This window comes from Pelobates fuscus, chromosome 7 (assembly GCF_036172605.1).
Source record: "Pelobates fuscus isolate aPelFus1 chromosome 7, aPelFus1.pri, whole genome shotgun sequence".
NCBI lineage: Eukaryota > Metazoa > Chordata > Amphibia > Anura > Pelobatidae > Pelobates > Pelobates fuscus.
Genome location: NC_086323.1, coordinates 169,528,400 through 169,554,057, shown reverse-complemented (window position 1 = coordinate 169,554,057; position 25,658 = coordinate 169,528,400). Strand labels below are relative to the sequence as shown.

General features: G+C 40.6%; 1 protein-coding gene across 1 annotated transcript in view; it reads right to left on the bottom strand.

The window, feature by feature from the left end:
* The window catches only part of CACNA1D (calcium voltage-gated channel subunit alpha1 D), a 319,738-nt gene that overhangs the window by 5,985 nt on the left and 288,095 nt on the right, over positions 1–25,658 (bottom strand). Inside the window, exons 47-48 of the mRNA XM_063426916.1 lie at positions 7,088–7,209; positions 1,673–1,993 (exon numbers count right to left, since the gene is read on the bottom strand). Coding sequence (XP_063282986.1) covers positions 1,673–1,993; positions 7,088–7,209 — 443 coding nt within the window. The remainder of the gene's footprint in view (positions 1–1,672; positions 1,994–7,087; positions 7,210–25,658) is intronic.

The following is a 25,658-nucleotide window of genomic DNA, read 5'->3' as shown; positions in this document are numbered from 1 at the left end:
ATTACCTTCAGGCTTTTTGCTGTAAACACTGTCTTTTCAGAGAAAATGCAGTGTTTACATTACAGCCTAGTGATAACTTTACTGGCCACTCCTCAGATGGCTGTTAGAGATCCTTCCTGGGTCATGGCTGCCTAAAATGCATCCAAACATTCAGTATCTCCTCCCTCTGCATGCAGACACTGAACTTTCCTCATAGAGATTAATTGATTCAATTAATCTCTATGAGGAGATGCTGATTGGCCAGGGCGGTGTTTGAATCATGCTGGCTCTGCCCCTGATCTGCCTCCTTGTCATTCTCAGCCAATCCTATGGGGAAGCATTGTGATTGGATCAGGCTACCACTTCTGTTGATGTCTGCAGACTACTTGTTTTTCTGAGGCAAACAGCATGCAGAGTTACAGCTCAGGCTTGAATACAGTAAGATTCTGCTATATTTATGGAGGCATGAGGGGACCAGGAGGGCTAGATGGTGGTTTTAACACTATAGGGTCAGGAATACATGTTTGTTTTCCTGACCCTATAGTGATCCTTTAATCACACAGAAGGAATAATAAACCATACACCTGGCAGCCACTAACATATATGTACTGTTCAACCAATCAGGGTGCAGCACCAGATAACTACACAATAAATCAAAACACTTGGAACATTGATGGTGTGAGGGTCAATAATAAATAGTGTTGCTCACTGGCTTCCTGTAGTGTGCAATCAAAGAGACCACATATCTCAGTCCCACCTTGTTAACATTGGGTCCAAAGATCCTCCCTCCTTGTTCAATTTAACTATTTAAGAAGGATTTGCCCACCACTTGCTTGTGTGGTTATTGGCCAACAAAAAGGAGGTGACCGTATTTAGAAAATATGCTTTCTTCTTGAACAGATCTGATAGAAATTGGTATATTTGGTGTCTGATAACTATTTTAATATTTGGTAAAAATAAACAAATGGTTTAAATCCCATAAAGACACCTGCCCAGGATTCAAATATGCACATTTGGTGTGATCTTCTTCTGAATTCCCCCCAGGTTTGTTTAATTGAATGTGTAATGTGCAGGTAAATCTAGTGATTTTCAGGAAATGTTGCTAATCTGCAGCGGTAATCTATTTATAATGAATAGCAGAGAATGTTGGCCCTTGTCGTGCTTGCGGTATGGTCAACACTCCTATCTGACCTGTAAATGTTAAACCAGCATCGTCTGTATTCACAAGGTCAGGTCATCTTGCTATGTGTTGGCTTTATAGTCCTGCCTCTCGCGTGTCTTGTTCCAGTACTCTACTAGATATCATGATTGCTGTATATCATCTAGAGTACCTGGATGGTAATCTTCTAAGCATGTCTCTAAACAATGCATCTCTGCTTTGCTACTCTGACTTAGACTTGCTTGCTCGACCTGCATAAACTCTGTTGTCCTAACTCTTGCTTGGCTTTGGTTTACTCTGAACTCTTTCGCTTGCATGAAAAAATCTGCTACAAAGTTAGAAGATCGTGCAAGTGGCTGCTTAAAATCACAAATTAAGCTTTTGCTCTGGTTTGTTTTACGTCACTATTGACTGACAAAATGAGGAACAGAGACAAAAAATATCAGGTTCTTTCATTTTTGTGGATTGATAGATCTTGGCAATACCATTTGAAAATTATTAAGTTCTTTAATGTTAAGAAAAGCTGATATTTACCGCTTCTACCAAACTGTCCGCACTCCTTTGTTTGTCACTTTGTTTATTCCTGAAGTCTTCTGGTACAGTTAAGTTGGATTGTGTAAACGTTCGGTATGAAACATCAGAATCATCAGTGTACCATGAACATCTTTGCAAGGATGGAAGACTTCCATTCATCTGCTCCTTGGAGTCTGCTCTGTCTACACGAATTAGAGGTGTGTAGAAAGGAGTTCGGTCCCGGTTGTTTGGGGTGGCTGGTGGGGTGGCCCATGATCGTGTTGAACGACATGGAGAATGTTTTTGTGCTTTGCTGGAGTCCAACCCAGCAACTGCCATAATCTACAACAAAGAAAGAAAAGAGATAACACAACCAGGAACGGCTAGTGTGAGCTTGTATCATGTTTCATGTGGATGTCAGGACTATTTGATTCATAATTGTGCAAAGTAAGTCATTGGACATAGAAAAAAAATCCCATGTTGTAGCAAGCAGTAACTGAAATTTGGATATGAATTAGGCAATTCCATAAATCTGCTTATTCTTGTAAATCAGTTTTCGTATCAGATGAAATATTCATTTTTTAAAATCACTCAAAGAATACCAGACATTATTATTGTTTTATGGCAATTAGGATTAAAGGAAAACTACAGTGCTAGGAAATAAAGCTGTTATCCTAGCACTATAGTGACCTACAGAGCCCCCCGTTGTGCTTAAGGGGTTAAAGGGACACTATAGTCACCTGAACAACTTTAGCTTAATGAAGCAGTTTTGGTGTATAGAACATGCCCCTGCAGCCTCACTGCTCAATCCTCTGCCATTTAGGAGTTAAATCCCTTTGTTTATGAACCCTAGTCACACCTCCCTGCATGTGACTTGCACAGCCTTCCATAAACACTTCCTGTAAAGAGAGCCCTATTTAGGCTTTCTTTATTGCAAGTCCTGTTTAATTAATATTTTCTTATCCCCTGCTATGTTAATAGCTTGCTGGAGCCTCCTGTGTGTGATTAAAGTTCAATTTAGAGATTGAGATACAATTATTTAAGGTAAATTACATCTGATTGAAAGTGAAACCAGTTGTTTTTTTCATGCAGGCTCTGTCAATCATAGCCAGGGGGGGTGTGGCTAGGGCTGCATAAACATAAACAAAGTGATTTAACTCCTAAATGACAGTGAATTGAGCAGTGAAATTGCAGGGGAATGATCTATACACTAAAACTGCTTTATTTAGCTAAAGTAATGTAGGTGACTATAGTGTTCCTTTAAAAAAAAAAAAAAACTCAAAACACTTCAATGATGTGAAATAAACACCCTTTCATGTCCCAGCACACTGCTTGAATGCTTAGTATGGAGGCAAGCACATAAAGTAGTCATGGAAACGGGGCTCCTTTTCCTCCAAATATAAAATTAACAATGTCCTGAAGGAAATCAAGAATATAAACAAGTGAAAGTGTGTGAAGAATGCCAAAAAAAACCAAAACAACAGCTCATTTTCAGTTCCTCGATAACACTGCTGGCAAACTTCAGCCAGAAACTGTAATTGATGAAGACTGAGAAGGACCAATTACAAATAAACAAGAATGCTGCCGGTGTATTCAAGGGGACAAATGATTTATGGCAGCAATAAATTGTAAAATGTAATTACTTGCTTTTAGAAACCAATTACAAGACATGGTAAATATCAGAGGAAATGACAAGAAATCCGCTTATATCAATTTAAAGTGACAATTATTTCCTAGGCTGAATTAGATACGTGGCGCCTATTATGTACTGGGGAAGAGCAGAGGTAAAATAATATCTAATTATGTCAAACCATGTTGAAGAGCAATTAAACCTTACAAATACCTATGTCTTTTTCAGGAGCAAAATGTGATTTAAATAGCTCATGCAATTTTTAGTAACTCGGGAGAAGCTATCTTGTATCATTACAGAGGGGATACAGAATGTATGGTGTCCCTTTAAGTCTGGCCACGCTAAGGCCAGCAATATGTTTATCTAGATCTAGAACCTCTGTTTGTGGGATTTGCCATTTCCTGTAAATTGGGGTACAACCTTGTGAAAGATACCGGTACTTAGTGATCAAGTGTTATTGTGTTTCAATGTTGCCAAGTTGCACTATAATACATTGTGGCATTCGAAAGGAGGATTTGCAGGATATTTTTTTATTCAAGCAATACCCTACCTTTTTCATGAACACTGCGGCATATGTAGTCTTTTATTTTGCAAAAACAGCACATATTACAATACCACTAACCTTAAAATACACCTGTCATCTCCAGAAACCCAAGTTGGGTGAGAAGGAAGATGAATATATACTATCTGAGTGTAAACATTGTCATAAACATGATTTGTGATGACAAGTGCACGCCACTCTTTTTCTACTAGGGATCCTGTGAGTTATTGTCTTACACAGGGGAAATCTAAATCACAGCACTTCCTCCTACACAATACGTTATTCTGCCCAGGTCAGAAATACAGGCTACATAGAGGAGAGTGCCAGTAATGCTCCTTGGGATACACATGCCTCATATTAGCCAGGTAGTTATATAATGCATTAAAGCAAAAAACAAACAAAACAGAATGTAAACATATGTAGATTCCTTACAAACAGGTTATCTGGGCATCTTTCTTATATTTGAGTTTTACGCGTATACAATATATTCTAGCTAGACTTGCATCCCATATTGGAAGTCGAAAAAGGACAAAGGGTATTAGCGCTTATACAAATTTATAATTATTATTATTTTTTTTTATTTTTTTAAGAGCATAGTCTCCAAACAGTATATATAATAATAGCAGCTGACACCAAGAAGTGTAACTTCTCCACAAACACCAACAAGATATAAAAGATTCAGAAGTGTAGCGCTTTTAAATACAAAAGGTTTACCTTAATAACAGTGGTTATGGTAGTTTTACAAAGTTACAATTTTTCAGACCTAAAATAGACGCAAATAATACCATATGATGCAGTTTATAAATAAAAAGATAGTAATGATGAAATGGAGTTTATAAATAAAACACTCACAAACAGGGAGCTATAAAACCTAGCTCCAGTGTGGATCGCTTCTGGGTCCATTTAGGCGACCCACCCCTATCTGGAATGTGTGTTCCGTCCTAAGGGAAAGTACATAGACACACAATAGGGTTGTACAGTGAGGTTATAATATATTAAGTATATAGACACACAATAGGGTAGTACAGTAAGGTTAAGGAATATATGGAAATAAGTGTATTTTCATATATTCCTTAACTTCACTGTACTACCCTATTGTGTGTCTATATACTTAACCTTATTTTCATATATTGCTTAACCTTACTGTACTACCCTATTGTGTGTCTATATACTTTCCCTTATTTTCATATATTTCTTAACCTCACTGTACTACCCTATTGTGTGTCTATATACTTTATATATTATTTTCATATATTTCTTAACCTCACTGTACTACCCTATTGTGTGTCTATATACTTTATATATTATTTTCATATATTTCTTAACCTTACTGTACTACCCTATTGTGTGTCTATATACTTTCCCTTAGGACGGAACACACATTCCAGATAGGGGTGGGTCGCCTAAATGGACCCAGAAGCGATCCGCACTGGAGCTAGGTTTTATAGCTCCCTGTTTGTGAGTGTTTTATTTTTAAACTCCATTTTATCATTACTATGTTTTTATTTATACACTGCACCATATGGTATTTTTTGCGTCTATTTTAGGTCTGAAAAATTGTAACTTGGGGGGGGGGGTGGCGGGGCCGGACCACCGAGCTGGAAGGCAGCATGGCAGCTCAGCTCCTACAAATTACTACCTAAATAGCCATAAAACGACGATTTTTAACCATACCAAGGACCGCCAGCGCATGTCCTCAGGGTACAGGGGACACTGGATCCAGGGTGAGGCTGGTTCCCCGAGCTACAATCCCCAGGAGGAGAGTCCCTTGATGCCTGCTGCCCCACTATCCTGCCAAACGGACCCAACCAGAGGACGGCAACCAGGTGGATCTGGCCCCGTTCCCCCCCCCCCCGGACCGTTGGGGGTGATCCCGGTCCGCACCGTGGGAACCAGACCGAGACAGCGCAACCCGGGGCCAGGCACATTACCACCCAGTCTTGTGGCCCAAACGCCTCAACTAAAATGGCGGATGACAGAAGCGCCGAGGCCAGAGGGAGGGCATGCCTTCTCCCCGAGCCAGAAGGGAGCCATGCGACCTCCGGGAACAAGCTGGTCCGCCGTCTACTATGGCAAGCAACAAGCCACTACTATAGCGATCAAGCAAAGCACCCAAGCAAAGAAAGGCTAACCACTCACAGCCACCCCTGGGGTGAGAACGCGCTGCCAACTAACGACCAACCTACATCTGGACTGCAATAAACTCACAGGGGGCACCGATAATGCAGAGACTCGTATGACCTACATGCAACAACGCTACTTTACCCTCTTACCGGCACTGAGACCCAAAGCAACAGTCTCTCCACCAAGCCGCAAAGCGGAACGGGCGGACAACATCCACAAGGCTACAAGCGAATGGGCACAACAATGCTCCACAACCCACTGGATAATCCGGCGTCCCCACTACTACTCCTACCGGAGTAACCGGCGGAACATGAACATGACTGTAACCTTGAATACCAGCGGCAAGCATAAAACACTGTCTAAATATAAGAGACTGCCAACATATAGGGGGTGCTTAGTGACTCAGTCGTTTTTACCAGCCACTAGTCAGGAATATGGGGATCTGCACTTAACTAGCTAATACTGTTGTGTCTTTATCCCGGGAGGTGGGAGGCATTGCTAGTTGATCTGGGTCCGGGGAAGTGCTTGTAACTAATTGCTTAACTACTGAAGCACCACATATGGCAAGGCGCAATGTTGATGTATAGGCTCCATCTCATATTAATCGAGTTACTTGCTAAACCTAGCCTGATGCAATTAACGTTGACAGAACCCTATTAGTTCGCCTCTGTTCAGTTTTTATATGCCATAGCCTGGTCCTAGCCTATATTAAATAATAAGCAACTGAGTAATCGTTCTATCCTAGCCTGCAATAACAACCAGTACAGGGTATGCCGATAACACTGTCATTGACACTGCCTCAGCACTGCCCTGTTAATCCTGTTGTATCGCTTTAACCAATCACATAATTTGACTCTTTAAAAAAAAAAAAAAATGTGCTCGATGCCATACCAATGTTATCATGTGTTTGCGAATTTGTCTGCACCAGCTGTCGTGGCAGTGCAAACCTATGTGTTCTTATTATGCACAAATAAAATAAAGATTGACAAAAAAAAAAGAAAAATTGGAACTTTATAAAACTACCATAACCACTGTTATTAAGGTAAACCTTTCGTATTTAAAAGCGCTACACTTCTGAATCTTTTGCATCCCATATTGTCAATAAATGTTACATAGTACACCATTCATAGCATTAGTTTACCTGTTGCTGCATTAAATGTAATGGCAGAGCAGCTCGGTGATGGAAAGTAGAAGGCAGGGGGAGATCATCCTGACTGTCTTGTCTGCGAAGGCATTCAAAATTGAAGGACGACCTGCGGTTTGCTGCAATACAGGAGGGAGGTGTTACACTCACACCAAGAAAAGTAAATCTAGCAAGAAATACGGTAGGTCAAATTGTGATGTTTGCAGTAAAAAGAACAAAGCAGACACTAAAACTAAGAAAACGTGCAGAATATCAGAGTTAGAAAATTATTCAGTGGTGAAGACCCTCGTATATAAGATAGACCCTTATGCCATGGAATTCAAATTAGAGATCTTTGCTTTAACCTGAACCCTTCTGCAGCGCTGGGGAGCACCAATGAACAACAAACACACAGGTGGTAGGTTCAGAGAGGCTGGCAAAAATTGTAATGCGTAGCAACATAATATAAAGTGTATTCTGGTCTAAGGGCGTGATTTAACCAATCAAAAGTTAACACATTTTCAAAGCACTACGTCTTGCGGGCCATAAATCCAGCCCATCATTCCGTAAATGACATTATTTTATCTCTGTTAAAGGATCGTGATTCTCAGTTATCTTCTGCGTAGCCAAAAATCAGTTTTCTGGAATAACAGAAAGTACGGGAAACGTCCTTGAATTATTATAGCAGCCAGTTAGTAAAGTATAAAACAAAGAAGGGGACTATTAACCAAACATGGGTCTATCAAAAGTAAACAATGTAATTCCACCAATCAGACACAAACATCAAGCTATAAATGCAAAACTACAGTGAGAATTCAAATAAACATTGTGGCAAAACTAGCCACTTAAGACTGTATTTCTATTAATGTGATGTTGTAGCTTTAAGGCTATCTGTACTGAGTATATTCATTTGTCTGTATTTGATGCGAACGAGTGCATTCGTATGCTGGCGGCACGAAAGCCACCAGCATTCATACAGTAGTTTCACGAACAGTGAATTTCAACACTGTTTGTGAAATGGACAAACTACCGAATGGGAGACCACACACAGGAGGTTGTGTGGCTCCCATTAAGTATTGCAACATTGTATCTTTCGGTAGTTAATGGATGTTCAGGGTGGCCGCCGTTTGGATAACGACCACTCGGCGGTCGGCCATTTTGGATCCTTTGTTAGCCCAGCGGTATTTTGTCGTTGAGTGCCTGGAACTAAAATCGGCTACTCGACGGCACGAATACTGCTGGACTTCCAGGCCGTTCGGGAGCACCGGTCTTTCGGTAGTTTATCCCTGCTTGTCTATTCGTGCCTTTGATGAGAAATGTATGTTTAAGTGTATTTCGTGCGGCGTTTGGCTAAATGTCCTGGGATCTGAGCAGGACTTTCACAAAGTATGCGCTCAGACCCCAGCTATCTGCCGAACGGTCATTCGGTATAATAGCATGAATAATGTAAAAGTTATATATTTTTATGTAAAAAGCCAGTTCTGCTGCACGAAGGGATAATCCACTTAATTGGATATTCTAATGGGAGTATCCCTCTCGTACAGCAGTGCATGGTGGGAGAAATGTCTTGGTTGTTAAGTTCCCCATGTAGTCCCCTACTGTACAACCCCTGTAAAGTCAGTAAGGAAAACCCTTGCATGGGGAACCACATAAATACTGTGACCTGTGATTAAAACCTCAGTTGACTCCCAGCCTATGTGTCGTCTAAGTCTAGTCATCTTATTTTACCTGGATTATTCTATGCTGTTCCTGTCTACCAGCGGAGATATTGTGGATTATACTATCTCTCCGCTACAAACATTTTAGGCCAAAGTTCCCAAACTAGAAGCACGACTTACTTAGAGAGGTTCCAATTTAGATATTTTGTCCTTAAATTTGAAACTTTTAATTCTCACTTCAGTGGATAACCCCGTCAGGTTTATTTACTGACGTGAGAATTTAAAGTCAAAATAGCAGAACAGGAAACAGTCTCTAAGTCAGCTATGCTTCCAGTTTGGCCACTTTGCCGCAAATTTGAAATGAACTTTGAATTCTCACTTTAGAGAATGACCCTTATATTGCACCTTGGCTTCTCCCTCTAATTTCCCATTTTTAAATGAAAAATAGTGGAACACTTGCAGAAATGTAGATCTGTAAATTTCAAACACCAGCACAGCTGTTTCATTAAAGCATATAAGAATAACATGGTTTCTTTGGGCTTTTCCTTTGCATTAAAAAATATAAATATTGCCGGCAAGCGAATGTAAGCCAGTCTTTCTTTGGTGGCGTCATGGTTCTGGCATTGGAGAGAGAAGGCAAACCAATGGGGAAACACCGGTAATTTGTATTTATTTTTTTATTTGGAATGTCTGTTTTTAATGCATTATTTATAACCCTTTCTCATCATCAGCACTATCGATAGATATGATATAGGGTTTTAATCAGGAAATGCTGCTGAATACAGTTTAGGGAATTTTAATACAGTGGCACAAATGAGATTTAAAAAAAAAAATGTACATGAAATATAATATGTACATAACAATGAAATATAAAAATAACAACACAAACATTGAAAAAAGTTGTGAAAATTGTAAATAAAGTTCAAAATATATCAAGTGAGAGTCCTCACAAATGGCATGCATTTATGGAGTAATTTAAGTGAGCTACTAACATGCCTCGTAGATCTTCAATTTATCCTTATTTTGAAAAACCACAGTAAGCACAGGTTATTAATTCAGCAAAAACAGAGAACTCTGAGAAAGGACAAAAGCTTAGAGAAACCCAGTAAATCGCCCTTTGGAAAATCCCCATTCACGTCCCCCATTCAGGTCTTTAAAATGTTTTCGCTCACTTGTGCCATTACAAAGTGATCCTATACCACTGCACATCAGACTGATCCCAACCACAAAGGCAGTCTAAAATGCTGGCAAGTATTCTCTGCATGAGATATACAGCAACCATGGACGTCTGTTTCGGCCTTCTTTGGGCCTCATCAGCGATATGTAGCCAATACCTCTCTAGGTACAGTTCTTGTCTGGATCTCCCTTGAAACTTTGTAAGTGCCCTAGTTAATGTATTGCAAAAAAAAAAAACAGAATATGAGAACTCTGAAAAAAGGACAAAAGCTTAGAGAAACCCAATAGTTTGCCCTTCGGCAAATTCCCGTTTAGACAAATGGTATAGGTTCTCTTTGTAACAGCACAAGTGAGCAGGGACAAACCGAAGGGCAAGCTTCTGATTTCTCTAAGCTTTTGTCCATTCATATTCTGTTTTTGTTGCAATACAATTGCCTAGGCTCCCCCCAAGTCAAAAAGGTAACCCAGACCTGGACCCTGTGCTCACCGAGCATAGATGGGTATCAGCTACACCAAGGCCCAAAGAAGGCCAAAATGATCATCTGGGGTTCCTGTGGTGCAGAGAGGACTTGCTGGCATTTCGGTTCTGGGTTGCCCTTATGGGTGGGATTAGTTTGATATGCAAATGGTATAGGTTCTCTTTGTAATGGCACAAGTGAGCAAAAACATTTTTGAGACCTGAATGGGGACTTAACAAAGGGCAAGCTAGAGCTTCTCTAAACTTTTGCCCATTCTCAAGGTTCTTATAGTCTCTGCTTTTGAGGTTATTAATTCAGCCCTGTACCATCACAAAAACCTGACAGGGGTATGCAAAGGGGGTTAGTCTGTACTCAGGAAAAGTAGCTGAACACAACTTAGTGATTTTAGCATGACAGCTCACATCAAGTTGTAAAATTAAACTGCTAAATTGTAACGAGCATGTGAAAATAAAATACCATAAGAACTGTGGAAATGGCTGTACAATAATGCTCAAATTATAGTATAACACACCCCGTAGTGTCTACTTTTGCAAATTGTATTTATGGTCAGCTAGTGGCAAAGGCATGCATTGGTTGTATTGTTTTACTCAATTTACTCCATGAGTTATCGGAGTATAATTTAGTTAAATTCACCATACAAGATAACATTGGCGTGTCTACATCCACAAATAGTAGGCTTTTGTTGGGTAATTTGAACAAGCCAACTGCTACAATGCCCCAAAATGAGTCAGCAGCTTAGCAAATCCATCTATCAAAATTCTAACTGTAAAAATGAAAAAATTTAAAAATGTAAAAAAAATTCATGTAAAAATGAAAATGATCGGGGGGGCGGGGCCTGACTGCCATGGAGGGAAGACGTGCCTAGCTGGAGCTCCTCACTGGAAACAGCTAAAACTGCATTTCTCACCCACAAAACGCACTAAAGCATGATTTCGAGCGACCCACCTGTTATCAATCCCCACGGTGAACCGGTAATGCGGCCCGTGAGCGGACATCGGACAGTCAGCACTACCCACGAGGGCAAAAGGCCCGGTGAATGCCGGATGGGAGAGGCGGCCGACCTCCCAGCCTGGGGCTCCCCGGAGACCGGCTGCTACAAATGGGTAACCCGCAACCCCCCCCCTTGGACCGGCGGGGGTGATCCCGGTCCACCTCGAGGGACCCTCTACAACACGGCAGTACCCTTGGGGGGGCGAGCCGGAGAGCCGCAGGACCTACCTAAGATGGCGGAGACCACGCAGGCCCCAAACAGCCACGAGATGCAACACGACCCAAAGTCCAGCCTGGACCGTATCTTTGCAGACTTTTGGCGCAAACTAGAGAGCAAACTGCACCAAGGGGCCCTAAAAGCAACGGAAAACCACTTACCTCGACAACCTCCACACACCCCGCAGCACAAGTCAGCTACTCCAGCAACCAAGGTCACAAGATGGCGGCACAGGGCTCGACACTCACCTCGTGTACGCAAAGCAGCACGGCGGAGGGGCCTGCCGAAACCAGGCATAAAACCCCTACAAGCACCCGCCACATCGGGGGTGACCCTGCTCCAGCAACCCGATCCAGCTATCCGACCCCACCAGCACCTGTCAGTAAGCGGCACCACGAAGAGGCAACAAGAGCACTCACAGCAGAGAACGACGACCAAAGCAGCTTCCAGCCAGCATCATGGTCCCTCGGTGCCAGCCTGGCGACAGGGTATCGGCTAAATGAACTGCCACGCATGAGGCCCTCTGCATTCATAATACAACTTTGGGACAAACGCTACCTTTCTGACCCCTATTCTCAGGGTTTCGGCTTCCCAGACGAGGGAATCGTCTGATTGTGCTCAGGCCTCTGACTGATAAAGCCCCAACTAACTGGAGACTACACTAAGCAAGTTTATAATGCCTATTTTTTTTCCCCAGATATTACTGTTTTCTCGTGTTTAATACAAGCGGATGTTTTTTTTTTTTTTTTTTTTTTATCCAGCACCATCTATTGCATATATACGGCACTAAACATAAATATGTCCTAGCGTTAAGGTACCCAAACACGTCGTACTCAGGATACGACGCACAAAATAAGATGTAATTTAAAATAGCTGCCTAGTCTGCCGTCACTGGCTCTCGCCATGTGATGAACATCTTGCATGCAACTACACCATAACGCATAAATTGAGTTAATGCTTTGTTTACCTAAACTACTACGGCTAAACGATAACTGTACCACAGGCGATAACAGCATAACCATACTTATATATAGAAAAATATGCGACCATGCAAACCACTATCATACTCCTTATCTATGTTGATATATGTTAATATAGGCTGTTGTGGTGTTTGTGAAAACTTTGCTGTCTTCTGTTAATTTATTCGAGTTAAACATATTTCGACGACATAACCGTTTAGTCATGCATGATATACAACAAAAAAAAAATGTGCAAATTTCTATGCCGCTACGTAACTACTGCTAATCTTGAGATACGCTATTGTGGCGTCTGTTAATACTAAGGCTAAGCGATAAATGTACCACAGGCGATAACAGCATAACCATACTTATATATAGAAAAATATGCGACCATGCAAACCACTGTCATACTCCTTATCTATGTTGATATATGTTAATTTACGCTGTTGTGGTGTTTGTGTAAACATTGCTGTTTTATTTTATTTTATTCGAGTTCAACATATTTCGACGACATAACTGTTTAGTCATACATGATATACAACAAAAATGTGCGAATTTTTATGCCACTACGTTACTGTTAATCTTGAAATACGCTGTTGTGGCGTCTGTTAATAACCTGTAACCACATGCACAACCAAAATAAAGAATTAAAAAAAAAAAAAAAAAAAAAAAAAAATGAAAATGATCAGGTCTTTTATATGGCACTGTAGCTTCACGGGATAGTGTTTTGGAGTTTTGTACAGAATTAGTATATATCAGATTTACAAAATACACTACTTGTTATAGGTGTGTATATAACAAAAAAAATCACACAAAGCCCAATTTTTCTACAAGTTTTAACAGGGATTGGCAGTTAGTTACATAATATGTTTCAAAATACCCTTAGGTAAATACCCTGTAATGTCTACTTTATATATACTAACATACCAAACTCTAAAATTGTTCCATTCTAAAATTGTATTTTACTTGTTGTATTAAGGAAGTACCGAAAACAAACTGAAATCCTAGAAATATGAAAACCAGAACAAATAAAAGCTTTTTAAAAAGCTACACTTCTGTTTACAATACTTTTACCAAAACTGTGTATTTTTTTTTTTTTTTATAAATAAGAATTTATATATCAAAAAAACGGGTGGGTGTACCAGCGCTAATATGAAGAGCAAAAATTATTATATACCCAATGGTTAAAATTTAACACGAGAAGCTGCTAAAGCACCAAAATCTTATCTTAAAAACTAAGGAATAAAATACAGAATGATGGTGAAGCGCTATATTTAACTAAAGATGTGGAAACAGGAGATAATCCTGGAGAAGTGTGAATGTAACCTGAATAAAATCGTTTCCTTGAAACCTTAACCTTGATATAATATCCTTAAAAGTATAAACACAAAAAAACATATCATAGCGTAAAACTGTAAAATACACAATGCAATATGTATATGATAATATTCCCACTCACACTCTGAAGAGCCAAAAGATTTTAGCTCAGTTCTTGCGCATGCGGGGTCCGTAAAGGCGACCCTCTCCCTTCTTGGGAACCTTTATCCTTCCTATTTTCGATCTAGGATACAGAGCATATATAGTGCAGTACCTTTAATAAATTATTATAATAGATAAAATATTAGATGAGGTACTCACAAACCTAGAGCCTTCAGAATAGGCTCAATGGAACAGCATATGTGGTTAAGGACCACAATCCTTCTTTCTTGTAGCAGGAAAAATTTGCCAAATAGTATCTTAGTAAAAAAAATATTTATTAAACTATAACTTTAAAAGTTAAAACAGTATCTATACAAATATTCACTATATAGGCAAAAAATTAAAAGAGTCCAATAATTGTAGTCTTTTTCATACTCCAGGACGCGTTTCGCCAAATAGGCTTCCTCAGCTGGATCAAAAAGTCTTTATGAAGATCCTTGGACTGGTTCCTGCTTTATATACCTTTCTCTTTGTTCAAATAATTGCTATATGGGCTTTTTAATTTCGCGGGCTATCGTCATGGCAACGGCGATGCCCTGCGCGTCAAGCCTCTTTTGCGTTTTTGCTTCCGTGTTCGTCATTTCCGGTATGACGTGTTTCCGGTTTTTTCATGCGTTCCACCTTGCGGTTCATTCGTAGGTGTTTCCGGATCGGCATGGTTATAGAGGGAGAGAGGATGAGAATACATTCCGAGAAAGTTCAATAGCATGTTCTTTTTTTTATAACTTATATCGGTATGACACACAGTAATCTTTGTTTTCATATTCCATAATTCGTTCTCTTTATCAAGAATACATATTATGATACTTTAAGTTTTATAAATGTTTGTCTCATACGGTATATATATATATATGATTACTTATTTAACTTTGAATAAAGGATATAAACTCTCATTGTGAATGGCTTTCTATACATTATGCAAATCTTAAAGGTATCGGTTATATACAATTATAAATCTTAAAAATATTAAAAATATACATAAGAATAGACCACTTGAGGTGCATTTTGTGTACTTATAATAGTATCCAGTGAAACATGAATCATTCATAGGCACAGGAGGAATCAATAGATTATACAGATTAGAACAAACCACTTGAGGTGTTTAGGGTACAGTATGTTTAAAATAAAATACGTTACTAAAAGTGCACAGATTAAAACAAACCACTTAAGGTGCTTAGCATGGATTTAAAATACATAATATTAAAAAGTGAATCAGTGATGGACGTAGTGTATTATATAAAAACGAAATACTTTCCCCTAAAAAGCTTCATAAAAATCAGAGTCGTCATACCATAATATTTAATACTATAAAACTATATAGGTCTAAAAAATGTGTCTCTCAACATACGTTGATATCATAAAAATCCGTCTGTGTAAAAAATCCATATTTACCTAGTTCATATGTAAAAACAATGTATAAAAAGTTTCTAAAAAATATGGATAAAAAATGGAAAATAGAGGAGAGGGGGCAAGAAGGTGGGGATCTATTTCAGAAAATGGCACATCTCAAAATCTGCGTTCAACCCGTTTGGAATTACGGTATTAAGTTTAAAAATCCACTCCATTTCTTGCTTGCTCATTTTTGCATCAAAATTTCCTCCCCTCCAGTCCTTATCTACTTTTTTTATGCCTAGGAATATAGTGTTTTAAACTCACAATTGTGGAAAGATTTATAATGTAATGAGACCACTATGGTTTTCAAATCCTTTTGTAATATTACGGCCATGTTCCTCTATTCTGATGTGTAAGGCTCTAGTAGTTTTCCCCACATAAAATAGGCCACAAGGGCATATTAGTGCATAAATCAAATTCTTCGAGTGGCAAGTTAGAAAATCTTTAATAGGATACTCTGTACCATCTCTATTTGCAAATGTTTTTAGGTGTCTCTTTTTATTTGTAGTCCTTTTGCAGGCCAGGCATTGGCCGCAGCCAAAGAATCCTTTATCGGAATTTAAAAATGATATCTCTGTTTTTTTCTTCCTTATAAAACTTGATGTCAGGGTTGTACGCAAATTGTTTACTCCTCTATGTATGAACCTGGGCTTATCTGGGAGAAATGTTTTAACAATGGGGTCTTGTAGTAGGATTGGCCAAAATTTAGAAATAATCTTTCTTACTTTAAAGTTATCCGTACTAAAATTACATATGAAGGGTATTTCTTTCATTTTGTTTTCTTTTTTCTCTTTATATTTTAAAAGGCTGTTTCTTTCCACTCCCTTCACTTCCTCTCTAGCTTTTTCTAATTTTTGTTCTTCATATCCCTTTTCTAAAAAATCGAGTTTAATCTTGTCTGATTGGGTTTTAAAAACATTCAAATCAGTGCAGTTCCGCCGAATTCTTAAAAATTGGCCTTTTGGAGCGTTTTCCAGCCATGGTGAAAAATGGCAACTTTCTCTTTCTATATAACTATTTGCTTCTACGGTTTTAAAATGATTCTTAGTTTTGATGGTATTGTTCTCTATATATATTAAAAGATCTAAAAATATAACTTCTGTTTTACTCCAATTACTCGTAAGTTTAATTCCCCATGAGTTAAAATTCAAAAAATTAAAAAATTCTATAAGGTCTTTTTCTTCTCCCTTCCAAATAAAGAGAATGTCATCGATATAACGGCCATAGGTGACCAAGTTCTCCCTCCAGCTATGTGGGCCATAAATAAACGTGTCTTCCCAATGGGCCATAAACAAATTTGCATAGCTGGGGGCAAACTTGGTCCCCATGGCCGTTCCATTAATTTGTAAATAAAATTCTTCGCCATACCAAAAAAAATTGTTGTTTAAAATTAGTTCGATCCCTTCTAAAATAAATTCCATTTTTTTCTCGGTTAGATCTGAAAAATTATTTAAACGGTGTTTTACTGCATTACATCCATATTTATGGGGAATATTACTATAAAGTGCTGCTACATCGCTCGTCACTAGAAAGTAATCTTCATTCCAAATACATTTATTTAAAAGGTTTAAAACCGTAATCGTATCCTTTATATAAGAAGTGGTATTTTTTACTAGAGGTTGGAGGTGTAGATCCACATAATGGGACAGTCTACTAGATATAGAGTCTATCCCTGCCACTATAGGTCTGCCTGGGGGGTTGTTAACATCTTTGTGGACTTTGGGTAAAAAAATTAAAAAACGGAGTTCTAGGGTACTTGATATTTAAAAAGCTAAATTCTTTTTCATTTAATATATTCGACTCTAAACCTTTATTTAAAAACTCCTGAAACTTAAAATTCATCTCATTTCCAGGATTGTAGTTTAACTTTTTGTAGGTGGTGTTATCTGCAAGTATTCTACCTGCTTCCTTCTCATAGAATTCTTTAGACATAAGGACTGTTCCCCCTCCCTTGTCTGCTGGTTTAATAACCAGGTTTGAATCTGTTTTTAAATCTTTTAAAGCTTTTCTTTCCTGTAAGGTCAGGTTATGACTGAAGTTCTCTTTTTTATCCAATTTTTTGATCTCAGTCATGACCATAGTTTCAAAAGTCACCATTTTTTCTGAAATCATCTGTTTTGGATAAAATTGAGATTTTTCTTTTAGCATTGTATGTCTTGATTTGTCCTCATCATTTAGTTGACCTTATAGAATTTTTTAATTTTAAACTTACGAGTAATTGGAGTAAAACAGAAGTTATATTTTTAGATCTTTTAATATATATAGAGAACAATACCATCAAAACTAAGAATCATTTTAAAACCGTAGAAGCAAATAGTTATATAGAAAGAGAAAGTTGCCATTTTTCACCATGGCTGGAAAACGCTCCAAAAGGCCAATTTTTAAGAATTCGGCGGAACTGCACTGATTTGAATGTTTTTAAAACCCAATCAGACAAGATTAAACTCTATTTTTTAGAAAAGGGATATGAAGAACAAAAATTAGAAAAAGCTAGAGAGGAAGTGAAGGGAGTGGAAAGAAACAGCCTTTTAAAATATAAAGAGAAAAAAGAAAACAAAATGAAAGAAATACCCTTCATATGTAATTTTAGTACGGATAACTTTAAAGTAAGAAAGATTATTTCAAAATTTTGGCCAATCCTACTACAAGACCCCATTGTTAAAACATTTCTCCCCAGGGGGCGTGGCTAACCGCCGAGCAAGATGGACGTCTGAATCTCTGCTCCGGCACGAGGGCTCCACTGAATTGCGATAATCAATGAGCTGAAACCCATATATTACATAAAACCTGATGGCTTCATCTAAAGCGAGGAAAGCTGCACTCAAAGCAGAAAAATTGAACTTTTTCGGCCAAAAAACCTCCTCTACAGCAGAGACTATGCGGACGGCGGAACACGAGGGCGCGGAGGATACCACCCCAAGCCCGACGCCAACAAGCCCGGAGTATCCTAAGCCTATGGATTACTTAACTCAAAGCGCTTTCGAGCAGGCAATGGAAGCAATGGCAGCAAGACTGATCTCCACATGGCAGTCAACGGCTGACCAGATAAAGAAGGAGGTGAGGGACCTAACAACTAGAACCTCCGTAGTTGAAAATCAATGCCAAGAACTAGCCTCCACGCAATCCGCAGTTTCCAAGCAACTACAGGAGCTGAGCTGCAAAGTGGAGACCATGGAATTACGCATGGCGGACCACGAGGATAGAGCTCGAAGGAACAATTTACGACTCCGAGGAGTACCCGAATCAATCCTCCAAGACGACCTGCAAGCGCACGCACGAGGTCTCATGAAGGCCTATGCCCCGGACATACCTGCGGACATGCTCCTGATAGACAGGATCCACAGGGTGGCGAAACCTAAAAACCTACCTGACTCCATCCCACGCGACGTCCTCCTCAGAGCTCACTATTTCCACATCAAGGAGCTGGTCCTCCGCTCATACCGCAGTAGGGATGCCCCGCACGAAGACTTTCCATCGGTGCGCCTCATGGCGGATATATCATCAGCTACACTGCGCCGGAGGAAGGACTACACCCAGATCACCACCACACTTCGCAACAAAGGCATACGTTACAGGTGGGGCTTCCCCACGAAGCTGATTCTGTCCAGACAAGGGAAAACGTTTGTTATATCATCCCCAGAAGAAGGTCAGCAATGCCTGGAAAAGTGGGGCCTTCTGAGGGAGCCCCCTGAAGACGCTTACTCCACCGACCGCAGTTTACACCGACCAACGAACATGAACTGACATACCTCTCTGGAAGCGCTGAAAGCGCTTACCGCAAGTATCATTGACTAAACAAATATGTTCTTTGCAAATAGATTGCTGCTTAAATGTATATGCATACTGTTTATATGCCACGTGTATAGCATGTCCCCCTTACTAATATGTATATACCGACTCCCCAGCGCCCCTGCGAGCACCTAAACCCGTCCGACCCTCCTAGGTTGGGACTGCTGCCGCAGGGGGGCTGACTAGACGACATGCCTGCGATAGATCAAGTCGCCCGCGCTAGACCATTCCCTAGGCCCGAGGTAATTGTTGCTTAATAACGATAACGAGAGCCAGGAGCTCAGTAAAGAGATCCCAAATGGGGGCTGCCCATGCACCGCTAGGGCACATACCCCGTCTTAAGTTGCAAAGCTAAACCCTTGGGCGCGAGAAGATCAATGTCTCATAAGTCCACTGTAATCTATAGTGACTAGAATTGCCGCAGGCCAGCAGGCTTACACTAAGGCCAGGGAGGCCGGGTATAGTCAGGTTATCTGAAAGAATAGGACATACCAGATTCACTTAATCTATAATGTTGAAGAACATACCGTTGCTCACTTACCTCTTTACAAAGTTGTTTACTGTTATATTCTACTGTTATTATGTTACACTATCAGGTTCATCTTACCACTTTAAGACATATGGTTTCAGCTCCGCATCAAAACACAAATTGGAGCCCGCTAGCCACGTACTTGGAAGCTCTAGCTCCTCAACCCCGCGGCGCGACTAGCGCGCCAGACCATACGGTCTGTGTACATAGTACCCGTGTTACTATAACACCCCAACCCCACTCACACCACCACCACTACTTCCCCGACACCACAGTCACACGAAAGAGCCAGTCAACACTGCTGAACCCACAAACAAAACCCTCACACGCCACAACAAGTACCACCAAACATGATAATCTATTCACATAACACCAAAGGCCTTAACACGCCACATAAACGACGCATGCTACTAGATGATATAAAGAGAATTAAAGCAGATGTGGTCTGCGTCCAAGAAACGCACTTCGTAACCAATAGGGTCCCTAACTTTGCCCGCAGAGAATACCCTACGCAATACCATGCGACTCACACCTCCAAATCCAGAGGAGTCTCTATACTACTCCACAACTCCCTAACGGTAGAAACACTACGAGTCAAAAAGGACACCCAAGGAAGATACATCATCTTACACTGTAGAATTAATGACCACCCATACATCCTAGCATGCTTGTATAGTCCCAACGACCACCAACGCAACTTTCTCCATAAGGTCCTCAATAAACTACCAAACGACACAAATGATCCCAAAATTCTGTGTGGGGACTATAATCATACGATGGATACCCGTCTGGACTCGACCACCCCAAGCACCTCAGACAAACACCTTAAATTAGGCCCGAACAATAAAGCATTTGCAAAACTCATCCACGAAAATAGCTTGTATGACGTCTGGAGAACGAAGCACCCCACGGACAGAAACTACACATTCTTCTCACAAGTACACAAAACATACTCAAGAATAGATCATATACTAGCCTCTGGTAACATGCTTCCCCGCATAGAAGAATGCTCTATAGGAAACATAGTGTGGTCTGACCATGCCCCACTGACAATGACACTAAATTCCAATTACCTGCACCGAGGTAAACCACCATGGCGCCTCAACGAGTCCCTCCTCCTCGACAAAGACTTCACAGCATCAATGGCGTCTGAATTAAAAAACTACTTCGAGACTAATGACAACACGGAGACCTCAATATTCTCCATATGGCAGGCCCACAAAACGGTCATAAGGGGCTATCTCATCAGTCGAGCATCGTATCTAAAACGCAAACGTGAAAAGGAACACTTGGATCTCCTACGAAAACTAAGAGACACCACCTCTGCCCAAATATTGCACCCCACTGAGGCTCAAGCAAAAGACATAGAAGACATCACCGACCAAATCAACACATTAACATTCCAAAAAACGTCTCATATCTTAGCAAAACTGAAACTGAGAACGTACACTCAAGGTAACAGAGCAGGGAAGCTGTTAGCCAACTTACTTAAAAAACAACAGACTAACTCTAAAATACCACATCTGATTACAGCTGCAGGTGACAAAATACATAACCCGCAAGACATTAATGACTGTATGGCAGATTACTACCATTCCCTCTATAACCTCAAAACAGACCCCAACCTGCATCAACCAACCTCTAGGGAAATAGATGACTTTCTCAAAACGGTAGAACTCCCAACACTTTCCACCGCCCAAAGGGATGACATACAACACCAGATCACTTCACAGGAAATCATAGATACTATCAATTCGCTCCCACCAGGAAAATCCCCTGGCCCAGACGGACTAACCAATACGTATTACAAACAGTTCGCACCAATCTTAGCACCCTACCTGCAAAAGGTATACCACTATGCCATACAAACAGGGCAACTACCACAAGAGATGCTGATGGCCCATGTCGCCACTCTTCCCAAACCAGGGAAACCCCCGAACAGGAGCCAAAACCTTCGCCCTATTTCCCTTCTAAACACGGACATTAAAATCATAGCAAAAATTTTCTCCAACAGGCTAGCGCACATCATACCCTCCCTAATCCAGGAGGACCAGGTGGGGTTTGTCGGGGGCAGACAGGGAACAGACGGCACTAGAAAAACCCTAGACTTGCTTTATGTGATACAAGAAAGCAGAAAACCCAGTGTCCTGCTGTCCTTAGACGCTGAAAAAGCCTTCGATAGGCTCCACTGGCCCTTCCTGAAAGCGGTACTTCAAAAATTCGAATTCCCACCACAGTTCCTAGCTGTCATTCAAGCACTATACTCCTCACCAACAGCCAGGGTGGTAAATGGTGGATTTGCATCAAAACCGTTTAATATTTCCAACGGATCTAGACAGGGCTGCCCACTCTCCCCACTACTATATATATTGGCACTTGAACCCCTCACACAACTAATAAGAAACGACCCGAATATCCATGGCATAAAATCCAAAGGCCAAGAATATAAACTATCAATCTTTGCGGATGATATCTTGCTCACATTGGAGCAGCCGCACATATCTCTGCCCAACTTCCACAACATTCTATCCCGCTTCAGTGCATGTTCATACTACAAGCTAAATGTCTCCAAAACCCTAGCCCTAGGCATTCACATCCCAAAACCAGCATTGACAACTCTCCAGGAGAACTTTAAATATGACTGGAGACATGACCATATTAAATTCCTTGGAATTTACTTTACCCCTTCGACCAATACCCTATTCAAAGCGAACTACACCAAACTACACACAGAAATTAAAGATCTGTTACACAGCTGGAAGGGGAAGTATATATTGTGGACAGGCAGGATAGCATCAGTAAAAATGGTGATCATGCCAAAAATCCAATACTTATTCCGCTCACTCCCACTCAAACTCACCAAAACCTACCTAAGGGACCTGCAAAGTAGTATAAACCGGTTTATATGGGATCACAAAAAGCCAAGAGTGGCTATGACCACAATGTACAAGCCCCATGACCAGGGCGGAATGGGTCTCCCAGACATAGAGAAATACTACAGGGCAGCCAACATAACTCCAATTATTGCAGCATCACATCGACAGACCCCCTTGACTTGGGAAGAACTGGAGAAGAATCATGCCAAAGGAATCTCCCTTCCAGCGCTAGCATGGCTGCCGAACAGCCTCAGACCTAAACCATCAGAATTACTGCCTCCTACCAAACTAACCCTCTCAGTATGGGATGACTACTGCCGAAAGAGAGGGGTAACGAAGCCCTTCTCGCCAGCGACCCCGATTGAAACAATTCGACAACTTATTCCAGACTTTAATCACAAACTCTGGCAGAGACATGGCATATACACACTATCACAAATATTACAAGGGAACAACCTCAAGTCCCTTACGGATCTACGCGAAGAATACAAGTTAAACAACACAGCGACCTTCTCCTATATCCAACTGCAATCTTGGATCACTCTCCACAGACCACAACAAACCACGACACCACCGGACCCACAATGGTCTAAATTAATACAAATATGCACCAAAGCTAAACCGCCAACGAAACTCATCTCACAGATCTATGCTTCCGCAAACTCAAAAGCTCCAGCAACACTGACCTCCTTTCAAAAGGCATGGGAACAGGACATTGGTCATAAACTCACACAAGATCAATGGAGAACCATATTTCAAGCCAACAAGAAACTCACCCTCTGCACAACACACATAGAACTCTCCCGCAAAATACTGTACAGATGGTACCTAGTCCCAACCATACTCAAACACAGCTACCCGAAGACAACGGATGTATGCTGGCGATGTCAACAAGACCGAGGTACCTTACTGCATATCTGGTGGCAATGCCCGTCATTGCTACAATATTGGACACAAGAAAAAGAAAGTACCCCCTTGCGGGGATAAGGTAAGTGTGTCCAGATCGTATCTCAGTAGGGGGTAACCCTTGTATTATATACAGTAGGACAGTAAAGGTAGTGTATGCCTAAGACCCAAGGTCTAGGTAACACAAGTAAGATACGGATCTCAGAAGCCTGCTAAAATTAATAATCTTTAATAAGGTATACTTAACCATGAACAAATAAAACAACAAAATGTGGATACTTAAAATAAAAAATCACCCAAAAACTGTGCAAGAGGAGATTGAAATGGGCTCAGGGAGTAATGGATGAGATATCAACTTAGGCAAAAGTGCTCTAGATGTATACTCATTACTGGGGAATACAATTGGGAGGTACCACTGTACACTTAACTACCCGGCTGAATTGTAACAGAGCCAAACCCTTAACACTGGACTGCAGAAGTGTATATTCGTATGGAGGTATAGAGCCAAGGAGCTCTTAACAATATAACACTTCAAGATATAGCAACAGGTAATGTTAAATACTTGCTTAGAGGTCACAGGTGGATCATATGGCCGTCACAAAGTAACATAAGAGGGTACTGCAACTTAAAATAGTGCAGAAAAATACATTTGGTCACACCTTTATAGCTAAATACAGGGTAGTAACATAAAGCACTAGGTGGATAGTATAGATGTGGGATACTTAGATGTTCCCCTATTGAATATAAACAGACTCAACACTACTTAAAACTAACCTCAGTGCTGTATGCACTGACTGGTAGATAGTGTAGATATGGGATACTTATATGTTCCCCTGTTGAATATAAACGAACTCAATACTTCTTGGAACTATCCACAGTGCTGTATGCACTGATTTGTCAAAGCAAGGCTAGTAAAGTCGTATAACACTCTTAGTCTATTAGCTGAAAGCCAACAGTTAGTAGTAATAATAGTACAGCTCCCATCTTCCCTCCAAAAAAAAATTCTCCAAACAGGCCCCAGCTCCTCTTGTCCTAATACAACACCCCTAACATAGTGAAGTGAAAAATCGTGAGAAAACTGTGATTATAAAATCATCTAAATTCTCTGCATGTCTGCCTAACGCGTTTCGGCGCTGTACAAAGCGCCTTTCTCAAAGGCTGTCATTGAGCAAATGCTCGAGAGAGCTTATTAAGTATAAATCCTAGCCGAAATTCGTCCAATCAGCAACACCATGGGCGGAGTATAAAGTTCGATCCGCCCCTCGTTCATGATAGGTGTAAGAGACATCAGTCTTGCAGCCTCTGGCCAATCAGAGCGGGTCCAGGGTGGGGCTTAATGCCGGAGCTATAGTTAGATACACCCATCAGCAGTGATGTGTGTTCGAGCTGTCCATCTCATAGGCTCTGACCAATCAGACCGGGGGGGGGCGGGACTAAGTGCCGAAGCCGAAATCCAGTGTAAAGTGCTGACAGGGTCATAGGCTAAACCGCAATATGAGTGTGACAGCATTGGACTGGTTAGAAAACACATCAATGGGGATAACCCAATGGTGGGCATTATAGTGCATAATAGTAGCGTCCTAATTGTGTACATATAGAACAGACTGGGAACATTATCCAGCCGAAGTGACGTTCTTATTTTGGTACATATAGGACAGACTGGGAACTAAATAAGTATTACCCAGCCGAAGGTAAATCTTGCTGTATCCATATAGCCTCAAAGTTGGAGAGGATCATATGGATACCTTCGTACTATATATTAGTTGCTGACTGGTAGAACTTAAAATCGGTCGCTAGTAGTATGGTTCATGATGATGGCCTGATAAAGAAGTGATATGTACAGAGGAGTATGTACATTAGCAGACCACAAGTATAACGAAATGTGAAGGAAAAATGACTATTGAGAACAGAGTTCTCATTATAAAATAGTTCTCATTATGAAATAAAGGGGGTGAAGGAAAAACCTTCATTGAGGCCATTAGGGGACATGGTGTTCAATGTCTGAATCCAGAAACACTCTCTCCTCCTTAGGATGAGATCCAGGTCTCCCCCTCTTTTGCCCACATGGACTTTTTCTATCCCTGCAAATTTGAAGCCTCTAGAGGTATCCCCTTGGTGTGTTCTAGCATGTCTTGCTAC